Source organism: Mesoplodon densirostris, chromosome 13 (genome assembly GCF_025265405.1).
Source record: "Mesoplodon densirostris isolate mMesDen1 chromosome 13, mMesDen1 primary haplotype, whole genome shotgun sequence".
NCBI lineage: Eukaryota > Metazoa > Chordata > Mammalia > Artiodactyla > Ziphiidae > Mesoplodon > Mesoplodon densirostris.
This window is the reverse complement of record NC_082673.1, coordinates 66,251,613-66,270,875: the sequence shown is the minus strand read 5'-3', so window position 1 is coordinate 66,270,875 and position 19,263 is coordinate 66,251,613. Positions and strand designations below refer to the sequence as shown.

Below are 19,263 nucleotides of genomic sequence, written 5' to 3'. Positions count from 1 at the left end.
CCACCTGCTAGTGCAGGGGACATGGGTTCCACCTGCCAGTGCAGGGGACATGGGTTCAGTCACTGGTCTGGGAAGATCCCACATGCTGTAGAGCAACTAAGCCCCTGTGCCACAACTACTGAGCCCATGCAACACAACTACTGAAGTCCACGTGCCTAGAGCCCATGCTCCACAAGAGAAGCCACCACAATGAGAAGCCCGCGCACTGCAACGAAGAGTAGCCGCCGCTCGCCACAACTAGAGAAAGCCTGTGCACAGCAACGAAGACCCAACACAGCCATAAATAAATAAATAAATTTGTAATTAAAAAAAAAAAAACAGGGGCCTCCCTGGTGGCGCAAGTGGTTGAGAGTCCGCCTGCCGATGCAGGGGATACGGGTTCGTGCCCCGGTCTGGGAGGATCCCATATGCCGCGGAGCGGCTGGGCCCGTGAGCCATGGCCCGTGAGCCATGGCCGCTGAGCCTGCGCGTCCGGAGCCTGCGCGTCCGGAGCCTGCGCTCCGCAACGGGGGAGGCCACAACAGTGAGAGGCCCGCATACCGCAAAAAAAAAAAAAAAAAAAAAAAAAAAAAAAAACAGTCATAAGGAGGAGGACTTAGGCACCAACATGAAAAGGTTCTGAAGGTCAACAAGAGGGCATTTTCAGTATCAATAAGGTTAACGTTCACAATGGATTAGAACATATCAAATATGTTTAAATCCATGGAACTAATAATGATACTAATAACAAAACAAAACAAAAACTCCTTGTTACCTTTGGAGGATGCTTGGCAACCAACTCATTGTTTTGAAAACTAGTTAATAAGAGGAAAGAATCAAACATTTTTTCTATCTAAACTATCCTTCAGGGTAGTCAAACAGTGGTCTGGGGAAGCTTCTCTTTAGAGAAATATTTGAGATTATAAATGAGGAGCGAATAGTAGAATTAAAATATCACCATTTTAAACCTCAGTGATTCAATAGATCCAGGCAATGATAATTAATAACTGCTAACATCACAAAAGGAAAAACAACGTACATTATGTGCCTATTAATGGAAAAATAACAACCAACTATGAGGAGTTATTGCCTAAAAATTGAGTCCCGGTCTGGTCAATTTGCTAGTTCTAAATTTGCTACTTATGCATAGAAAATACAAGGGAGGCAGGGACTAGTTAAATTCTAGGGATGCATCACTAAATTCAGACTATTGGAAACACTACAGGGCAGATGACCTAACTTCTTTTATAAATGAATTGTAAGGAAAGAGAAATGAATTAGAGATTTAAGATTCATAACCAGTTGAAACATGGATCTTATTTAGACCCCGATTTGAACAAAGACAGTGAAAGAGAAAGAAGGAAAGAAAAGAAAGAAGGAAAGAGGAGGGGGAGGGGAAAGGGGAGGAGGGAAGGAGGGAGGAAGGAAGGGAAAGAAGGAATGAACTGGAGGATTCTGAACAATCATTTGATGTTTAGAAATTATTACTAACATTTTAAAATCTGATTCTTAGAGCTGTTTTTAAAGAAGTCTTTTAGATTTACACACTGAAATATTTCTAGATGAAGTAATACATGGTTGCTTCATTCATAATAGCCAAGATATAGAAACAACCTAAATGTCCATTAATGGATGAATGGATAAAGACGTGAGATACCTCCCTATCTATCTATCTATCGAAAACATTCCACTGTGTGTATACATATATCATTCAGCCATGAGTGAGAAAGAAGGAAATCCTGTCATTTGGGACAACATGGATGGACTTTGAAGGAATTATGCTAAGTGAGATAAGTCAGAGATAGAAAGATAAATGCTGTATGATCTCGTTTATATGTGGAATCTAAAAAAGCTGAACTCATAAAAATAGAGAGTAGAAAGGTGGTTACCAGGACCTGTGGGGTGGGAGAAATAGGGAGCTGTTTAAGGGTATAAACTTGTAACTAGTAGATAAGTAGTCCTGGAGATATAATGTACAGCTTAGGGATACAGTAAAAATACCATATTATAAACTTCAAAGTTGCTAAGAGACTAGCTCTTAATTGTTTTCACCACACACACAAAAAAATAATAACTATATGACATGATAGAGATGTTAGCTAACGCTACTGTGGTAATCATATTGATATATAAGTGTATCAAATCAACACATTGTAGACCTTAAACTTACACAATGTTACATGTCAATTATATCTTAAAAAATATGTGCTTGCTGCTTCAAAATAATCGGTGGTCTTAAAGAAAGTGGGTGAGCTCATAGATCAAACAAGACTGGCCAAAGTTGATACTTGTGGTAATTGGTAATGATAAGCATTATATTATACATTTCTCTATCTTTGAAATATATTTGAAATTTTCCTTCAAACAAAAATAACAGATCAGTGTGCTTGTTATGAAACGATTTCTGTTTGAGGGCAAGGCTGGGCTAGCTGTTACCTAAGGTCATTGTTAATTTGATAATTATTTTGTCTATAAAGATAAAATTAGTAGAATAATGTTAGGAATTTGGTTCTGGAGGGTGGCACCTGACTGCATAATCCCTCTCAAGCCTTTATTTTTCCATGTGTTAAAAACAAGACATCAGGCCCAAAATGGAGTCACTCTTGCTAAGCCCTCCATCATTAAACAGACTTAATTACAGTTTCAGTTCTCCTGAAATGGAACCTTAAACCAGTCCATCACGAATTGCCCGATCAGCATTGGTTAGGTAATCTGCCTGATAAACCTCTGCCCCCTACACGGGAAGTAACCTTGCAATAACCAATCCTCTTTTTTTTGCGGTATGCGGGCCTCTCACTGTTGTGGCCCCTCCCGTTGCGGAGCACAGGCTCTGGATGCTCCGCGGCATGTGGGATCCTCCCGGACCGGGGCACGAACCCGTGTCCCCTGCATTGGCAGGCAGACTCTCAACCACTGTGCCACCAGGGAAGCCCCAATCCTCTTTTTGCCTAGTAAAACTACTTTGTTCCTGCTCCCTTCTGCCTATAAAAGTCTTTTATTTTGCACAGCTCTTTGACGCTCCTTTGTATCAGCTAGACTGGATGCTGCCTGATTCATGAATCCTTGAATAAAGCCAGGAAGATCTTTAAAATTTCCTCAGTTGGATTTTGTTTTTTAACACAATGATCCTATAAAGGAGTGAGGATTATTTAAGAACTAAACACAGAAGAGACCCTGCTATATTTCATTTAGAAAAATAAACTGAATTTGTACTAACCTTTAAATGTCACCGTATTTTCAGTGAATGAGCTGACTAGGACGCGTGCACCAAAAGATTCCTTCAGCCAACCTGGATAATCCTCACCAAGTATTTTGATGTTCCTATTCAGTATCCCAACATCAGCTGCTAACGTGTAGCTCTGGCCGGTTTCAGGAACAAGGTATCTTTCAGCTGCAGCGGAAGGACAGTTAGATTATTACCAACACTAAGAAATACCTGTCTTTATTAGTTTCTTTGCAGCTCACAGACCATGTAACTTTCCAATATACCAAAAGTCAACACAAATACATGAATTGATTATAGAGTTACACGCTTAAATGTACACAAATGGCAGTCGGAAATTATACCTTTTTATTTATAAAATAAATATAATCAAAAGTATTTCTCCTATTTACAGCAAAAAGGTTATTATAATCAGCACTTACAAAGTCACTGCTTCATAGGTATTTTGCAAACACTTCAAATTATACACAAAAACACTCTTGTGAGACAAGTTGGGAAGCTTACTGTAATTTTAACAGATGAGGAAATGAGATAGAGAAGTAAATGAACTTGCCCAGGGCCATGTAGACAGTCAGCAAAGCAATACATAGGTATTACCTCTCCTGATGCCTAAACCTTGGTTTGTTCCTCTTTTCCTGTGACATATTTTATATCAACTACAATTCTTTATAAATATGTAGTAGTATATCAAACATAGTCTGTACATTTACATCTTAATAATTTTAAAACAGAACCTAGGGGCTTCCCTGGTGCCGCAGTGGTTGGGAGTCCGCCTGCCAATTCAGGGGACGCGGGTTCGAGCCCTGCCCCGGGAAGATCTCACATGCCGCGGAGCAACTAGGCCAGTGCGCCATGGCGGCTGAGCCTGGGCTCTGGAGCCCGCGAGCCACAGCTGCTGAGCCCACGTGCCACAACTACTGAAGCCCACGCGCCTGGAGCCCATGCTCTGCAGCAGAAGAGGCCACTGTAGTGAGAGGCCCGCATGCCGCAATGAAGAGTGGCCCCTGCTTGCTGCAGCTGGAGAAAGCCAGCGTGCAGCAGCAAAGACCCAACACAGCCAAAAATAAATAAATAAATAAACAAACAAACAAACAAATAAATAAATAAGAAAACAGAACCTAAATTACATTCTACATTTCTAGAAGTCTTACCCAAAACTTTAAGACAAGCAAGTACATTTCAAACAGAGAGAAGTGTTTGGTACTTTAAATGAAAGAATCTATACTGTTGAACTTCAAACACTATTTTACAATTAAAATGTTCTCCAAAGAAACCTTTTTCTTTTGACTTAAAGAAAAAGATATGTGATATAGAATGATAGACACGTGCTTCTATCAAAATACTGCTCTAAAAAGTTCTTTTAAGTTTCTTTGTCATGCAGGTCTGATATCCACCAGTGCATAATGCCGCCTTAGCTGTAGTTCTCAGGAGCATCAGAAGTATCTGAATGGCTTTTCTAACGTTACACTCCTGTCTGCTTCCACTTCCTGGGATTCAGATGAAGGTAGCATGTGAAATGGGGAAAGGCTGGGGTGCTGGGAAAGCCCTGATCCTACAAGTTGAAAGATCATCTTCAGTTGATTCTGATTAATTCCTTCTTTCCTTGAGAATTAGAGTTTTACCATTTTGCTGCAGCTTGTCTAAGTGCAGTTACCGCTGAGGAATGTGTCAATGAAACAAATCAGGACAAAGATGCTCTTGGATCAAGGGTTCTCAAATTTCAGTGTGCGTAAGAATCTCTAGAAGCTTGCCTAAAACAGAAAGTGTCAGCCTTATCCCATAGAATGTAATGGTCACTGCTGAATAGTTACTGAATGAATTAATACACACAGCAGGGACTCTTTGCAGCCAACACACAAACAGTAGCATCCTTTGGGTACCACTGCCAATCTAAGTGAAATGCTCCTCTAAAAATCTGAGATGTTTTATCAAATGATTGTAATTACAGAGGAGAGCACTAAACTGTGAATATTTCGAGATATTTTAATTATATATCTATTTGGTTAAAGAACAGCGACTTACCAAAGTGAGTATAGGAAAGGGTATCGTTGAGAATGAGAATTTTGTGATCATGCAGGATTTTAACAATACTTCTAATTTCAGTCTGGTGGAAATCATAGCTTGTGGTTGTTATCACAATCTCTTCTCCTTCCTTAGAAAAATTCAAGTGCCAAATTCAAGAACAATTTAAAAAATAGGTTTATATTTCTTAATAACTATTAAATAATTCTAATTTAACTTACATTGGTTACAACCATGGTATTATCAGAGAGAACAAATCATACATTTAGGTCTCTAAAATAAATATGCTTTTGTTTGATAGCAAGAATTCTATATTTTGAATTATCTCAACATTTCCTTAAGTTGAATTCAGTCACTTAATAAAATCACAGGTGATATACATTTTTAAAATTAGATATATCAAAGCAAATATATTCATATTTTTATTAAAAACTGGTCAGGATAATATTCTTAAGACTTAAAAAATTTCCCCCAGATTTTTTTTTTTTACACAGTTAACTATCACTGGATATTCCTGAAAGGTAAGAAACGCAGAGATAAGTGACAGCGCAAGGTCAAGTCTTAGAATCTCTGTATATCATATATGACAAGCTCCTCTTTGTCAACCAAGTCTCTGCTCAAAAGTACTTGCAGAGGACGAAAAAGAACTTTTTCCTCTACCCTTCCAAGTTCTCAGCTGGGACCCCTGTAACAAAAGTCATTAACAAGAGAAAAGCATATAGATTTATTCAATGTAAGTTTTACATGACATGGGAAATGAAGCCCTGAAGAAATGGTTAAACCTGAGCATTTTTATGGAAGAGTGGAGAGTAGAGGAAAATTGTGATAGGGTATGAGCTAAGTGTAGGAAACTGGGAGAAACAGCAAGGGTTGGCCATTCAGATTCTTCTCTGTGTCACTTTGTCTTCAGAGCTGAGGATGTCTCTTTCCTCTGGGTATAAGGAGGGCAACTCTCACATGAAGGTTTTGTGACCTGCTTCAGGGGAAAGCCAGAAAGTCCTTCCTGCATGTGCAGAAATTTCTTCCCTTAAAGTATTCATATTTTGGGGTGGCATGTCCTGAACCCTGTCATACCCTTGAGAGAGGCTTTCTCTGGCCACTCTATTTAATGTTATCTGCCACCCTCTAGCATGGCAGTCTCTATCATACCTGTTTTATTTCCTTCATCACAAAGATTATAATCTGAAATAACACACATGTATCTGTTCATTTAGTGCCTGCCTCTCCCACTTCAATGCAATTTCCCCTATAGTTTGACCAATTTCTTCACAAATGAATCCTCTATGCCTAGAAAATGTCTGACATTAGGCTAAATATTAATTATATAAATAATATGCAGAAAATATTAACTGGATAAATACTAATAAATGATAATTGAATAAACTATAGGGATATTTAAATCATTTAATCACCTTTTAAAAATCACACCTCAACTATCACAAATACGAATATATTGTAAGTAGCTTATAATAACTCAATAAATCCTCCTTCTATTTACTGATTTTACACTACATTAAGAAAGCCAACCCCATATGTTTTGATGATTTGTATTCATTTACTCAGACTAAGCCTCGCTTTGTTCTGTGACCTTATAGCTTATTCTCAGCAGAAAGGAACTGGCTGAAATCTGAGAGCCCGGAAAAGTAATCCATCCATTTCCTTGACCCTTTAGCATTAAAAAGAATATTTGTAAAACATGTGAGTCTGTGGCCTATGCAAGCCTGGGAGTGTAATAGAGATCGGAATTGCCACCATTCATATTTTACCAAAATCTCTTATTTAACTCAGGCATATTTTGAATATCACTGGGCATCAGGAGTTGTTTTCTTCCCAAACGCTTAACAATAAAATGTATTTAAAATAATTCTTTTTTCTGTTTTGCAAGAATTTGTAAATAAATATTTTTTACCCCCAAACTTTCGTATTTTCCTTTCATAACTAATAGATACATAATGTTCTTTATATGTTCTGAAGAACCTTTGACACCACAATTTTTAAATGCCTGCTATCAAGTCAGCTTTTTGAGTGCAAGCTAATTGCAAAACATACATTTCTCTTCTGGTTAATCATGTGACAAAATAAATGTCCATTGGAATAAAGAAGAAACCTTAAGTTGACCCGTGGCGTGTTTTCACTTTCCACCACATAGTAATTCCTCTACCTGCCAATCCACAGCATCCATCAGAGAGAGGACTTTGGAACCTGCCTCTGCAGTTTCTGAGAGCTTAGTTTTATATATAGAACGTGGAATTCCATGAAGATCCAGCTCACCAAACACCCCTACAGGAGAAAAACACACTCCTATTTATTCACTGCATAGAACTGAGTTACGTGCTAGTATAAAATGAAACAGTTAGTAGATATATTTTAATAAGCGACTGAACAATATTATTGCTTATATAAAAGAAAGATTACAAAGAAAACCAGATTAGAGAAACAATATACATATGGAGTGATTCATTAATGTTAGTGTTGCAATAAATTACATTTTGGAAATATGCACATCTGTATCTATTTTAATGTGACATGATTTAATTTTTTAAAATCTCAGCAACTTTTATAACCTGTTACTACAAATCAGTGTCTGTAAAAACTTCTGAAACCATAACATCATGAACTCATAACAAATCTTTTAGTGCTACACGTTCTAAAGTAGATTTGAAAAACTAATATGACTCTTGGTATCTGGAAACACATACCTAGGACCTTTGATCCTTGATTTGGTCCTCCTGGAAGAGCCCACTCTGGAGTAGAATGATTCCCTCTAAGAACAATCTGTAATTCTCCTTTAAAAGGGTTATCTTCCCAGCCACCAATTAATCTACCTCCCTGCAGTGAAGCAGAAAATTGTTAATACTTCAAAACTGAGCAGGAAAAATTTCCCCATAAAAAAGGAATTAGGAAGACTGGTAGCCTCCCCTAGTAAAAATGAATGAATTTTTGTTTTACAAAGAACCGTACTGTAACTAGAAGTGACCTTAATTTAACCCATCCACTTTGGGATGGGCAGTTTAAATGATTTTTCCAAGGTCAAATTCAACATCTACTACTGTCAGAACTGGACCTGAAACTGAGACCTCCTAAAACCTAAACTAGTGCTGTTTGAACAGATCACACTGTACTTTAAAATAATGCAGCATATATAAAATATACTCTTCTATTTATATCTAAGCTATGTTATTCATGAGCCATCACTGTTAAAAAAAAATTGCTATTACTAAATGCTTGCTGATTCTATGCCAGGCATAACATGCAAGGCTTTACATATTTTATATCATTTAACCTTTACACTAAACCCATGAATTGGAATTACTATTCTCATTTCATAGGTGAGAAAACTGATGCTGAAAGAAGTCAAATAACGTAACCTGTTACCAAACTATTAAACAGTGAGGTAAGGATTCAATTGTAGCATTAATTTACCTCTAAGCTCTGTATCTAACCAAAATACCACACACCTTTAAAGCATTAAAGGCCTAGTTTTATGAAAGAAAGGCTCCCACTTATTTTTTAGTGGTGCTTAATAGCTTTTTGGTTAAACTATTCTTTTAAATGAACACCAATAAAAGGCTGACAACAATTAAACTGATTAAACTATTACATGTTCAAGACCATCTGAGGTTTATGAGAGAATGAGATGATTATTCCAAACAACTGAAATATTTGTATTAGTCTGCTCCTGGTTTTCATAATCCCATCTACATCCATTCATTTTAAGAAATACTGTTTGCTTTCTTAAAAAAAAAGGCTTGAAATCTTTTAATTTTTTCCTCAGAACTCCAGTGGATTCTCCGTTAGTTGCAGCAAGCTGTGAGTTTAGCTTTACCTAATAATAATACAGATATTCTAAAGGATTGAAAATGAGCAAACCTCACACTAAAAAGTAGCATGATAATTACTGCTTTAGGAATGTGTCATTACTATTTAAAGGAGAGCAGAAATATATTGAACTTAGGCTTGCATTTCCTGGGGTAGAGCCAGTTGTGTTTTAATCACATCAGGTGCATATGCTTTCTTATAATTTGCTTAGTAAATCTCCAACATTTTAGCATTTGGCTAATAAGCGTATAAATTATAAGACTGTCGCTCTTACCTGCAGTGATATGTAGGTAGCATTCAGAACAACTTTTCTATAAGAAGACTCTGCAGCTCCCACATTATGTTTATCTTCCAATTCTAGAACCCCCCAAATAATGAGTCTTTCCATTGGTGGAATATCTGTGTCTGCCACAATCCATGTTCCTATAAAACAAGACTTTAATATAAGGAATATAACATAATCCATAGACTATAGCCTATAGATAAAACACTGACAGCCCTATCAGTGGGTCCTAATTTTGATGTTCGTGAGCCTTTTTCCACACAATGACTAATTCTTGTTTCTCTCAGAAAATCCATTATTCTTAATATTCAGGTTTAAATCCACATAAAATCCAGAAGCGACGTCTGACATCCAGGACACAACAATTGAGTCCATCTCTTCACATTTTCTCTTTCTCCAAGGTGTGCTGCATAAAGGTATCTACCCTAACTGCTAACTATTGTGGTATAAACACAGCATTTTATTTATTTACATTTATGCATTTACCTTCAGGAATAACAACATTTGCTCCTGGGTGAGGTATGGTATAATTATTTTCTCGAGATGACTGCCAAAAAGAATCATTTGACCATAAGCTGAAAAGAGAAAAGAAGTATTTCCATTAAGTTTTATCTCTGTATATTTAATGAGCATCTCCTTAGAGTGTAGCACTATTCTAGATGTTTTAGGGATAACAGAATGCAAATTGGATAGTTTGTAATTTCAGTAAATAGACAAGCTAATGTACGCTATTAGTAAGGTACTCAACACACACAATTACATATATAGTTTTTTCTCCATTGAAGAAAACTTCCTTTCCACCCACAATCCAAATCACATTTTCTCCTAAATCCTTATTGTGATACCCTAATTTTGTCTAAAATGTAAATAACTTAACTTCCTTATAAGATTTCACATGGTGGAAGACTGAAAAGAAATGCATCCTTTGTCCATTTAAAGACCCTTACATATGGTGTTATTTCATAGGGAAAGGGACAGGAGGGTATACAGTTGGCTAGATTCTATGAAGGGAAGGCTGGAAGAATGGTCTGTGAATAGGCAAGGATGGGTTAATGAGGGTGAGCCGCTGGGCTGGGGGCAGGACGGCAGGTCTATAACCAGAGTGAAGGTTACGTTACATTGAAATAAATATGGAAAGCACAGTTGGAAGAGAGACGGTCTCCACTTTCCATCACTATGCTTGCTTGAAACTATCTCAGTGCAAATTGTTACAAAGAATGTTACTATAAAGTTGACTGCATTTTCCCATTTAAAAATGTTCACAGGGGGTGCTCTCCTGACCTAGTAAAAATGTTTAAAAATTCTATGATACTAATGTAGGAATTTTACAAATAACCAATACAGTTTATTTCATTAAAAGTATGTTTTTATCACACATTTGAATTACTAAGCAATATTACTAAAAAATCTGTTGATCAAAAATCCTGTCATGGGCCTCCCTGGTGGCGCAAGTGGTTGAGAGTCCGCCTGCTGATGCAGGGGATACGGGTTCGTGCCCTGGTCTGGGAGGATCCCATATGCCGCGGAGCGGCTGGGCCCGTGAGCCATGGCCGCTGGGCCTGCGCGTCCGGAGCCTGTGCTCCGCAACGGGAGAGGCCACAACAGTGAGAGGCCCACATACCGCAAAAAAAAAAAAAAAATCCTGTCATAAAAATTTTGTCTTCATGGATTTAAAAGAGAGGTTAGCAATTAAACGATCATTTAGGATTATTTAGATTCACAGTAATACATTTTTCATGACACAATCTCAATGAAGGTTTGTTTAAAGGTTGTATCTCTCTAACTAAATAAATTGATCAGGATTGTGCAGATTCAATAGTTGAGTTCATCTAGCTTTTCTCAAGCCTTTCATTCTTATCCCCAGCAGCACTATACTATATGTTATACATTCTTCTTCTAATTGCCCACTGTTACGATCAAAAAGGCCCAGTACTTCTTAAACTAAGCATTTGTGTGTTGTGTAGCTAGACCTATATATTCTAGTCCTGAGGTACCAGTTTTGGATCAAGATTCTGTTTGTTTTCACTGATAGCTATTTGCAAAATACCAATTAATAATTCCAATTATAGCTATTTCCAGTGAGCAGAACTCATATTGTGAGAGGAAAAACACCTATCCTATGACATATACATGTAGTATATCAACACACACCTCTATCACATCCTGGTGTATACCAATCTAAATCTATTAATGAGTCATAATAAATATTAAGTAAATATTGAATAATTTTATCTACCTTAGGCTATCTAGGGCTTTTTGGCCAATAACCTTTATGGCCCATATTTCTTCTGAAGTTCTCTAGACTCTTTTTATGAGCCTCCTTGCTTTCTCTACTGTCCCTCTGTTACACAGAGTAGTAAAAGTGGCCTTTTCAAAATGTAATGTCACTTATCAGCTGAAACATTTAAAGCCTTCTCATATTTCCTAACACTAACTGCCTGCATGACCTGAATGTTCTGATTTCCACCTATTTCCGATGCTATGTCCAGGCCACTCTCCCCTGCTCACAAGGGTCCAGCCATGCAGATTTCCTCTCAGTTCTTGGATATGCCGCACTCTTCCCCACATCAGGGCCTCTGCCCAAGTTGTCCCCTTGGCCTCGAACCCAACCTTCACACAGCCAGCTCTTCCTCATCCTTTGGGTCTCAGCTAGAATATCCTCTCCTTTGAGAGGCTGTTCCTAACCATCCACCCAAAGGAGGCCCCTGCCATGTTGTCTTCTGTCCCAGCCCCTTATCCATTCCCTTTACAACCTTTATCACAACTCAAACTCATGTGCTTTATTTTCTGTTTACCTTTTTGTTTGTTTGCTTGTGTTGGCATCTGTCTCTTCAGACAGAATGTGAGTGTTATGGGGGCAGGGACCACATCTATGTTGTTCACAACTGAATCTCAGAGCTCAGCACAGTGCCTGGCACATAACAGGTGCTATTTTTTAATGGTTGAATGAATATATAAACAAATTCAATTATTTTGTGCAATGTTATCGCAGAATCTGTATATTCTGAAATCGTAATTCACTTAATAAATAATATTGATTTGTACTTGATGCACAGTAGTGGGCTCTTACATGCCCACAATTGTTAACTTTTATCATCACCATCGTTACTTTTATGGTTATTATTTGCCCATAAGGGACACAAATATACATCAAATCAGGATCATGCCTTTAATGGTCTTAAAGACTAGTACCGTTGTGTACTAGTACCATCACGTATGGTAATTACTATAATATAAAGTAGAAAGTTATGTTTCATATGAGAAATAAAGGTAAAGGACTTTATAAGTTTCAAAGACAGAAAAATTATTTTTAACTACAAGACTTAATATATATTTAGGAAATTGAATATTTGAAATAAAATTAAATAAGTTGTATTACGAGACTTGACCAAGACTGTTATTCTATTTAAAATATGATACCAATGAACTTATTTATAAAACAGAAGCAGGGCTTCCCTGGTGGTGCAGTGGTTGAGAATCTGCCTGCCAATGCAGGAGACACGGGTTCGAGCCCTGGTCTGGGAGGATCCCACATGCCATGGAGTGGCTGGGCCCATGTGCCACAGCTGCTGAGTCTGCACTCTAGAGCCCACGAGCCACAGCTACTGAGCCCGTGTGCCACAACTGCTGAGGCCTGTGCACCTAAATCCCGTGCTCTGCAACAAGAGAAGCCACAGCAATGAGAAGCCCGCACACCGCAGTGAAGAGTGGCCCCCCGCTTGCTGCAACTAGGGAAAGCCTGTGCGCAGCAACGAAGACACAACACAGCCAAAAATTTTTTAAAATTAAAAGAAAACAAAAAAACAGAAGCAGACTCACAGGCATAGAAAACAAACTTATGGTTACCAAAGGGGAAAGGGGGTGGGGAGGGATAAATGAAGAGTTTGGGATTGTCACATACAAGCTACCATATATAAAATAGAAAAACAAGTATGCACAGGGCACTACAGTCAATATCTTGTAATAATCTATAATGGAAAAGAATCTGAAAAAAATATATATATATATAACTGAATCACTTTGCTGTACACCAGAAACTAACACAACACTGTAAATCACCTATCCTTCAATAAAAAAATAGGGACTTCCCTGGTGGCGCAGTGGTTAAGAATCCGCCTGCCAACGCAGTGGGCCCGGGTTTGATCCCTGGTCCGGGAAGATCCCACATGCCGCGAAGCAACTAAGCCTGTGCACCACAACTACTGAGCCCACGCGCCTAGAACCTGTGCTCCACAAGAGAAGCCACCACAATGAAAAGCCCGCACACCACAAAGAAGAGTAGCCCCCACTCACTGCAACTAGAGAAAGCCTGCCATGCAGCAACGAAGACCCAAAACAGCCAAAAATAAATAACATAAATAAATAAATCTATTTAAAAAAATAATAAAAATAAAAACACTCAAATACACAGACACAAAAAGACAGTTATTCTAGAGAAAGAGATGCCACCTGCTAAGAAAGCATTGGATCAATGAGGACATAGTTTCTGGTGCTGTTGGAAGTTTGTGATCTCAGGGAATTCACTTAAGGTCTTCAGGCTTCGGCTCTCACCTATATAATAAGGGAGTTGGTCTAAAAATCCAGATCTAACGTTCTGCAAGTATGAGATTCCCAGTAACTTTCACACATAATTTTTGTGAGATTTTTTTCCATTTTGTCATCAGGGTGGTTGTAAGGCTCAAGTGAAGCAATGAGTGTGGAAGTGCTTTGGGACCTACTGTGCAGGAGGAGGGCAACAGTGTCTCAGCCAGGATGACATATGAAAAGGATGCTGTCAAGAACTATTGAAGTATATTAACGAACAAAAGGCCTGTATACTTATATGTGGCTGGTCGCTTCCTGGGAATTGGTTTTCTTGATGGAGGATGTATAGGAAAGCAATCCTGGAGAACACAGCAGTAAGCTTGGAAATTAATAACAACATCCTTCACATCAGGATCCAGGGTCCCAGAAATGGACTGGCTCTGATGAAGGTCATTTTTTCCTGACACTGAAAGTGAAGTAAAAGCAGTTTGAACTAACATCATGATCAAAGTACTTGATTGTAAACAAAATATGGCAATTTGAAAACATTCTTTAGATAGTAACTTGGTATAATTCAAATGTATGGAATAGGTATGAAAAAATTCTGACAAAACGCACATGTCTGATTAAGAAGCAGAGTCAAAATACCTTGACAAAAACAAATATTTTAGAACTCGATTAAACTGTACTCTTAAATATTTTTATTTTCCAAAAACAATTAAATAATAAAAATGGAAACAAAATATATGATAGTTCATTGTACTCATTTCCTCTAATTTTGTGAAATAAATGTTGGGGCCGATTATGAGTGTTGGTGCTACCTCCAAACATAAAATGTAAGCTCTTAATTCAACTCAAGCCTCTTCCAGGGTAAATTTAGTCTCCATTCTTTAATTCAACAAACATTTATTGAATCCTGCTATATACAAGGCACTATATAACACATTTGCCCATTAAGCAATTTTTCTCCTCCTTTAGATGAAGCAATAGATAAAACAATCACTTTTGCCTATTGGATACCTACCCAGGTAATATAGAGTACTAGTGTTTGCTTCAAGGTGCCAGTCTCCATTCTTGCTAGTATTCCAATTCAATGGATTTGAAGAGCCGTTCCTCATATCAATGATATTAAACATATCAGCATTTTGAGTGAAGTTATGAGATATGATTACATAGTCTTGTTCCTATAAAAGTTTGCAAAAAAGTGACTTGTTTTATATGCTAATATCCTGTGTAACATACACGAATTTTGATGACATTAATTAATTAAGCCCATATTAAAACTTAACTTTTGGTTTTAGTTTGGTTTTCATCTTGCATTTATATTTTGTTTATTAACATTTTACCTGTCTATGGTAATAACGCTAACTCTATCACTAAGGTAATGAAAGTCTTTCTTTCTTTCTCTCTCTCTCTCTCTCTCTCTCTCTCTCTCTCTCTATATATATATATATATATATATACACACACACACATATACATATATATGTATACATTCAGAGAATATTTAATTTCTATAATGTTTCAAAACATTTGAAACAGTGCTAGGTATTGTTTTTTTTTGCTGCCCATATGTAGTACGAGTAGAAGAAAGTGAACAGGGATGAAAACACCCAATTCAGGATACTGGTGACCATTAGCAGTGAAGAGTGGGGACTGATTTCAGAGTAAGCCATACAGAGGACTTCCACTTCACCTAAAAATGTCTATTTCTTTAAAAAAATCTGAAGTACATAGTCACAGAATGTTAGATTCAGATAGAGCTGGGTGGTGGGAATATAGGACTCGGCCTGTTATTTTCTGTATTTGCTATATTTCATAATACAAATAATAAAGCCCTTAACTGGTGCCCAAAACATCATAAGCACTGAATAAATGTTAGTTATTATCATGGTAATAATAACAGGGCACAAGCTTAGTACTACAGGAATGTGGCAGAAAGATGGCTTACTTCTGATTCTTAAAGGAGGGGGGTTTTTTTGGCTTGCTTCTGAGATTTAGGATGGGTCATGAAAAGTGTGCAGACTTTACCAGGTCAGTATGTGAGGCAAGGGCATTCTGGGCCTCACAGTTGGTGTAAGGATGAGTGTGTGGGCTGCTTTTGAGTAATATGCAATCAAAATTATTAGAAGATGGATTACGCAACTCTTTGTTTACCTTAAATCCATAGAATGTTGACGTATACGAAATGTTGGTTATGTGATCTACACTTTTAAAATACCAGTTAATGTGCTTTGCATTTGGAATCAGAGCCATCCATCCAGACATATGAGTCAGTCGTTTCTTCTGAAAGGGAACAATGCTTGTGCCTATAGAACATAAAACAAATCACAGTAATCTCTACATCTAGAAAATTCCTTCTCTTATGAACAAGTGCAAAGGTAAATATTACTCTAGTCTACGGAAGTCTCTAAAGAGGTCAGTATAGTATTTCATTACTTATGTTCTAAATGTCTTTGTTTACCTGAAGGCCCCACTGTTCCATATCACACTTAACTGAAACATAAAATGCTTTCTCACTTGGAATTATGAATTGAGATGGAGCCTTTATTCCTTAGGGAAAAATAAAATTGAACTATGATGACAATAATGACCACTAAGACAAAAGTGCTTAAATATATCAATACAATTTTTTTTTTTTTTTTGCGGTACGCGGGCCTCTCACTGCTGTGGCCTCTCCCGTTGCGGAGCACAGGCTCCGGATGCGCAGGCTCAGCGGCCATGGCTCACGGGCCTAGCCGCTCCGTGGCATGTGGGATCTTCCCGAACCGGGGCACGAACCCGCATCCCCTGCATCGGCAGGCAGACTCTCAACCACTGTGCCACCAGGGAAGCCCCTATCAATACAATTTTTAAAATACATTGATCTAAAATATAATTCCATTTCTATTCTTTTAAGAACTTAATTCTTCAGAATCCTTGATCTGCAAAGTATGCAAATATAAGTCCTGAACTTTATTAGATTCTTCTATATGGGTTGTGTTAATCAAAATCAGCCTAGCAAGTATGAATGGGAAGCTTTGATTCAGAGCCCTTAAGGAACTAGACTAAAGTAGACCTACCTCTAACACTGGCCATGATACCCTAAATTTTGTGAATGATGAACTTGGAACCTGAACTACCTGTTATGGGAAAAAAGTTTAATTTGAGAGAATGCCTGACAACTTCACTTGAAGATCTGAAAAGATCTCTCACAATATAAAGGAAAACATCTGTGATTAATGAATTAATTCTATTTTTTCCTCTCCCTTCTCTCTTTCTTTTCATCTCTGATTGAATTTTATGTTAAATTGCAACCTCTTCCCTTACAAAGTTAGGTGGAAGAAGCTAGGAGCAAGATTACAAAATAAACTGTCATTCTTTTCCTTTGGGGATAAGGCAAAGCAAATTCCAATATCAAGGAGGAACAAATTCTTTGGCTTATGAATTAGCATTAAGTTTTGAAAAGCCCATGACCAGAGGCACTAAAAAGTCACAGTTTAAGAAGACCTGCAGAGTATGAGAAGAACCATGATAATTTGGATTATTCAGCAAATATCCACTCCTCTCCCCTCCTTGAGGGCAGAATAGACTTCCCTGCTCTGTGGGTACTGGGTGACTTCTTTGGTCCATCGGCTATTAGCAGAACTGACACTGCAAAGACTTAAAAGTGCTTGCTGGGTGAAACATGCCCTCTTGAGCCTCTGTCACTGCAATGCAAAGAGGCTCCCCCAGGAGAATAGTGGGTAGCATACTAAGGTGACCATTGGCATATGCAGACAGAAAAATTATATAGATCTTGGGGGACAGAAATCTAATTCAAGTTACCCAAGTGGAAATTTGCTACCTCTTACCTATTTCCTAGATCCAAGCCAATTCACAGACTGGAAGCAGCTCCACTGAGTGGGAGAAATCTGTGGCCATTTATCAGGCTACTGCATACTAAGGAGAGGAAATATCCAGACCTTCCAAGAGTTGTTAGCTTCTGGCTCTGAACTGATACTAACCCTCAGACACCCTAATGGCACCATGGTCTACCAGCTGGAGTGGCAGCTTATGAAGGCCAGGCCCTAGAATGAGTCTTTGCTCAGTCTCATGCCTGGTCCACTGAGGCCACTGGCTCATCTATGGTTATTCCTCCAGTTCCAAAATGAATAGTGGAAATAGGCATAGAACTTTGTTTGGAAGAAGGGCAGAAGTTAAAATTCTCACAAGAAATATCCTTCCAAGAGGATCTGATAACATGGAGTGGAATACCAAAACCCCAGCATGTCCTGATGGAGTTGACCCAGCTATAATTTTAGCAGTTATAGTATGGCTGGTATAATTATGCTACACGTTTTCAAAATTCACTTGGCCTATATTGAGATACATAATTTTAGTTTGAAATTGCAAGTTTCTACCTTGTAAATATGATTAAATGTGGAAATTTGGGTACGCTGTCATCAAGAAGCTACATCATTTAGATTTATGCAGAAAATGTAGAAAACTGTATTTGAGAATCATCTGATAGCAAATGTTTGATTCATCAATGCCTTTCCTATTTTCCAAAATCTGCAGTCTATCAGAACAGTGATATGAGAGTGGATTAATTGTAGATAGATATTTTAACTAATAATTCATAGACAGATGATGGATGTGTGGATGAATGGATGGATGGAATGATATAAAGATCCGAGCCAATCAGGGCAGGCCAGGTCAGATGTGATGAGAATAGATATACTTAGTAACTGGAAGAATTCCTAATGGAGGGAGGGAAAATCACGCAGGAAGGACTGAGTGAACACTCTAGGAACCAGGCTCCCCTGCCCTGTTACCAAGATAAAAGAAAAGCAATTCTAAAACCTTGAGGGGGGAAAATGCAGATATTAACGCCACAGTGAAAAACCTGAAACGTGAGAATCAGGGCTACTACTATATCCCCATTTAACTTGCTTGTCTGGCTGGCGCATATGCCAGATGCATCATGAATAATGACAGCAAATTAATGCAATCTAGTCAGGCAATGATATCAAGCGCATCTGGTGTTCCAGGTGCATTAGCTTTACTGAAACAAATCAGTAAATCAACAGTCTCTGTGCAGCTATTGACCTAGCAGATGCTCCCCCCATCCTATTTCAATCAGCAAAGATAATCAAAATAATTTGCTTTCAGTAGCAGAAAAAATGGTATATTTTTACTGTCTTGATCCTAAAACTATGTCAACTTTCCTGCTATCTGTCATAATATTGGCTGGAGGTTCCTTCATCAGCAGAATGTCATGCTGGTCCAGGCGTTTCTTCAATACTCCTCACGAGCCCATTTTGGGGTGTGATATTTGTTTCCTGCCTGGTTTCTGACTGATATAAATATTATGCTTTTCCCAGTGTTCTCAAGAAGATGATGATGAAAATTGAGGAAAACATATTTAGATGAGTGGTTTAAATGATTGTGT

The 19,263-nt window shown here is 37.9% G+C and overlaps 1 protein-coding gene across 1 annotated transcript in view; it reads right to left on the bottom strand.

The window, feature by feature from the left end:
* Nucleotides 1-19,263, bottom strand: part of PKHD1L1 (PKHD1 like 1) — a 152,527-nt gene that overhangs the window by 35,791 nt on the left and 97,473 nt on the right. The window contains exons 51-59 of the mRNA XM_060115730.1: nt 16,008-16,159; nt 14,875-15,034; nt 14,145-14,316; nt 9,813-9,901; nt 9,318-9,466; nt 7,924-8,053; nt 7,386-7,504; nt 5,225-5,354; nt 3,197-3,370 (exon numbers count right to left, since the gene is read on the bottom strand). Of these exons, the coding sequence (XP_059971713.1) occupies nt 3,197-3,370; nt 5,225-5,354; nt 7,386-7,504; nt 7,924-8,053; nt 9,318-9,466; nt 9,813-9,901; nt 14,145-14,316; nt 14,875-15,034; nt 16,008-16,159 (1,275 nt within the window). The remainder of the gene's footprint in view (nt 1-3,196; nt 3,371-5,224; nt 5,355-7,385; nt 7,505-7,923; nt 8,054-9,317; nt 9,467-9,812; nt 9,902-14,144; nt 14,317-14,874; nt 15,035-16,007; nt 16,160-19,263) is intronic.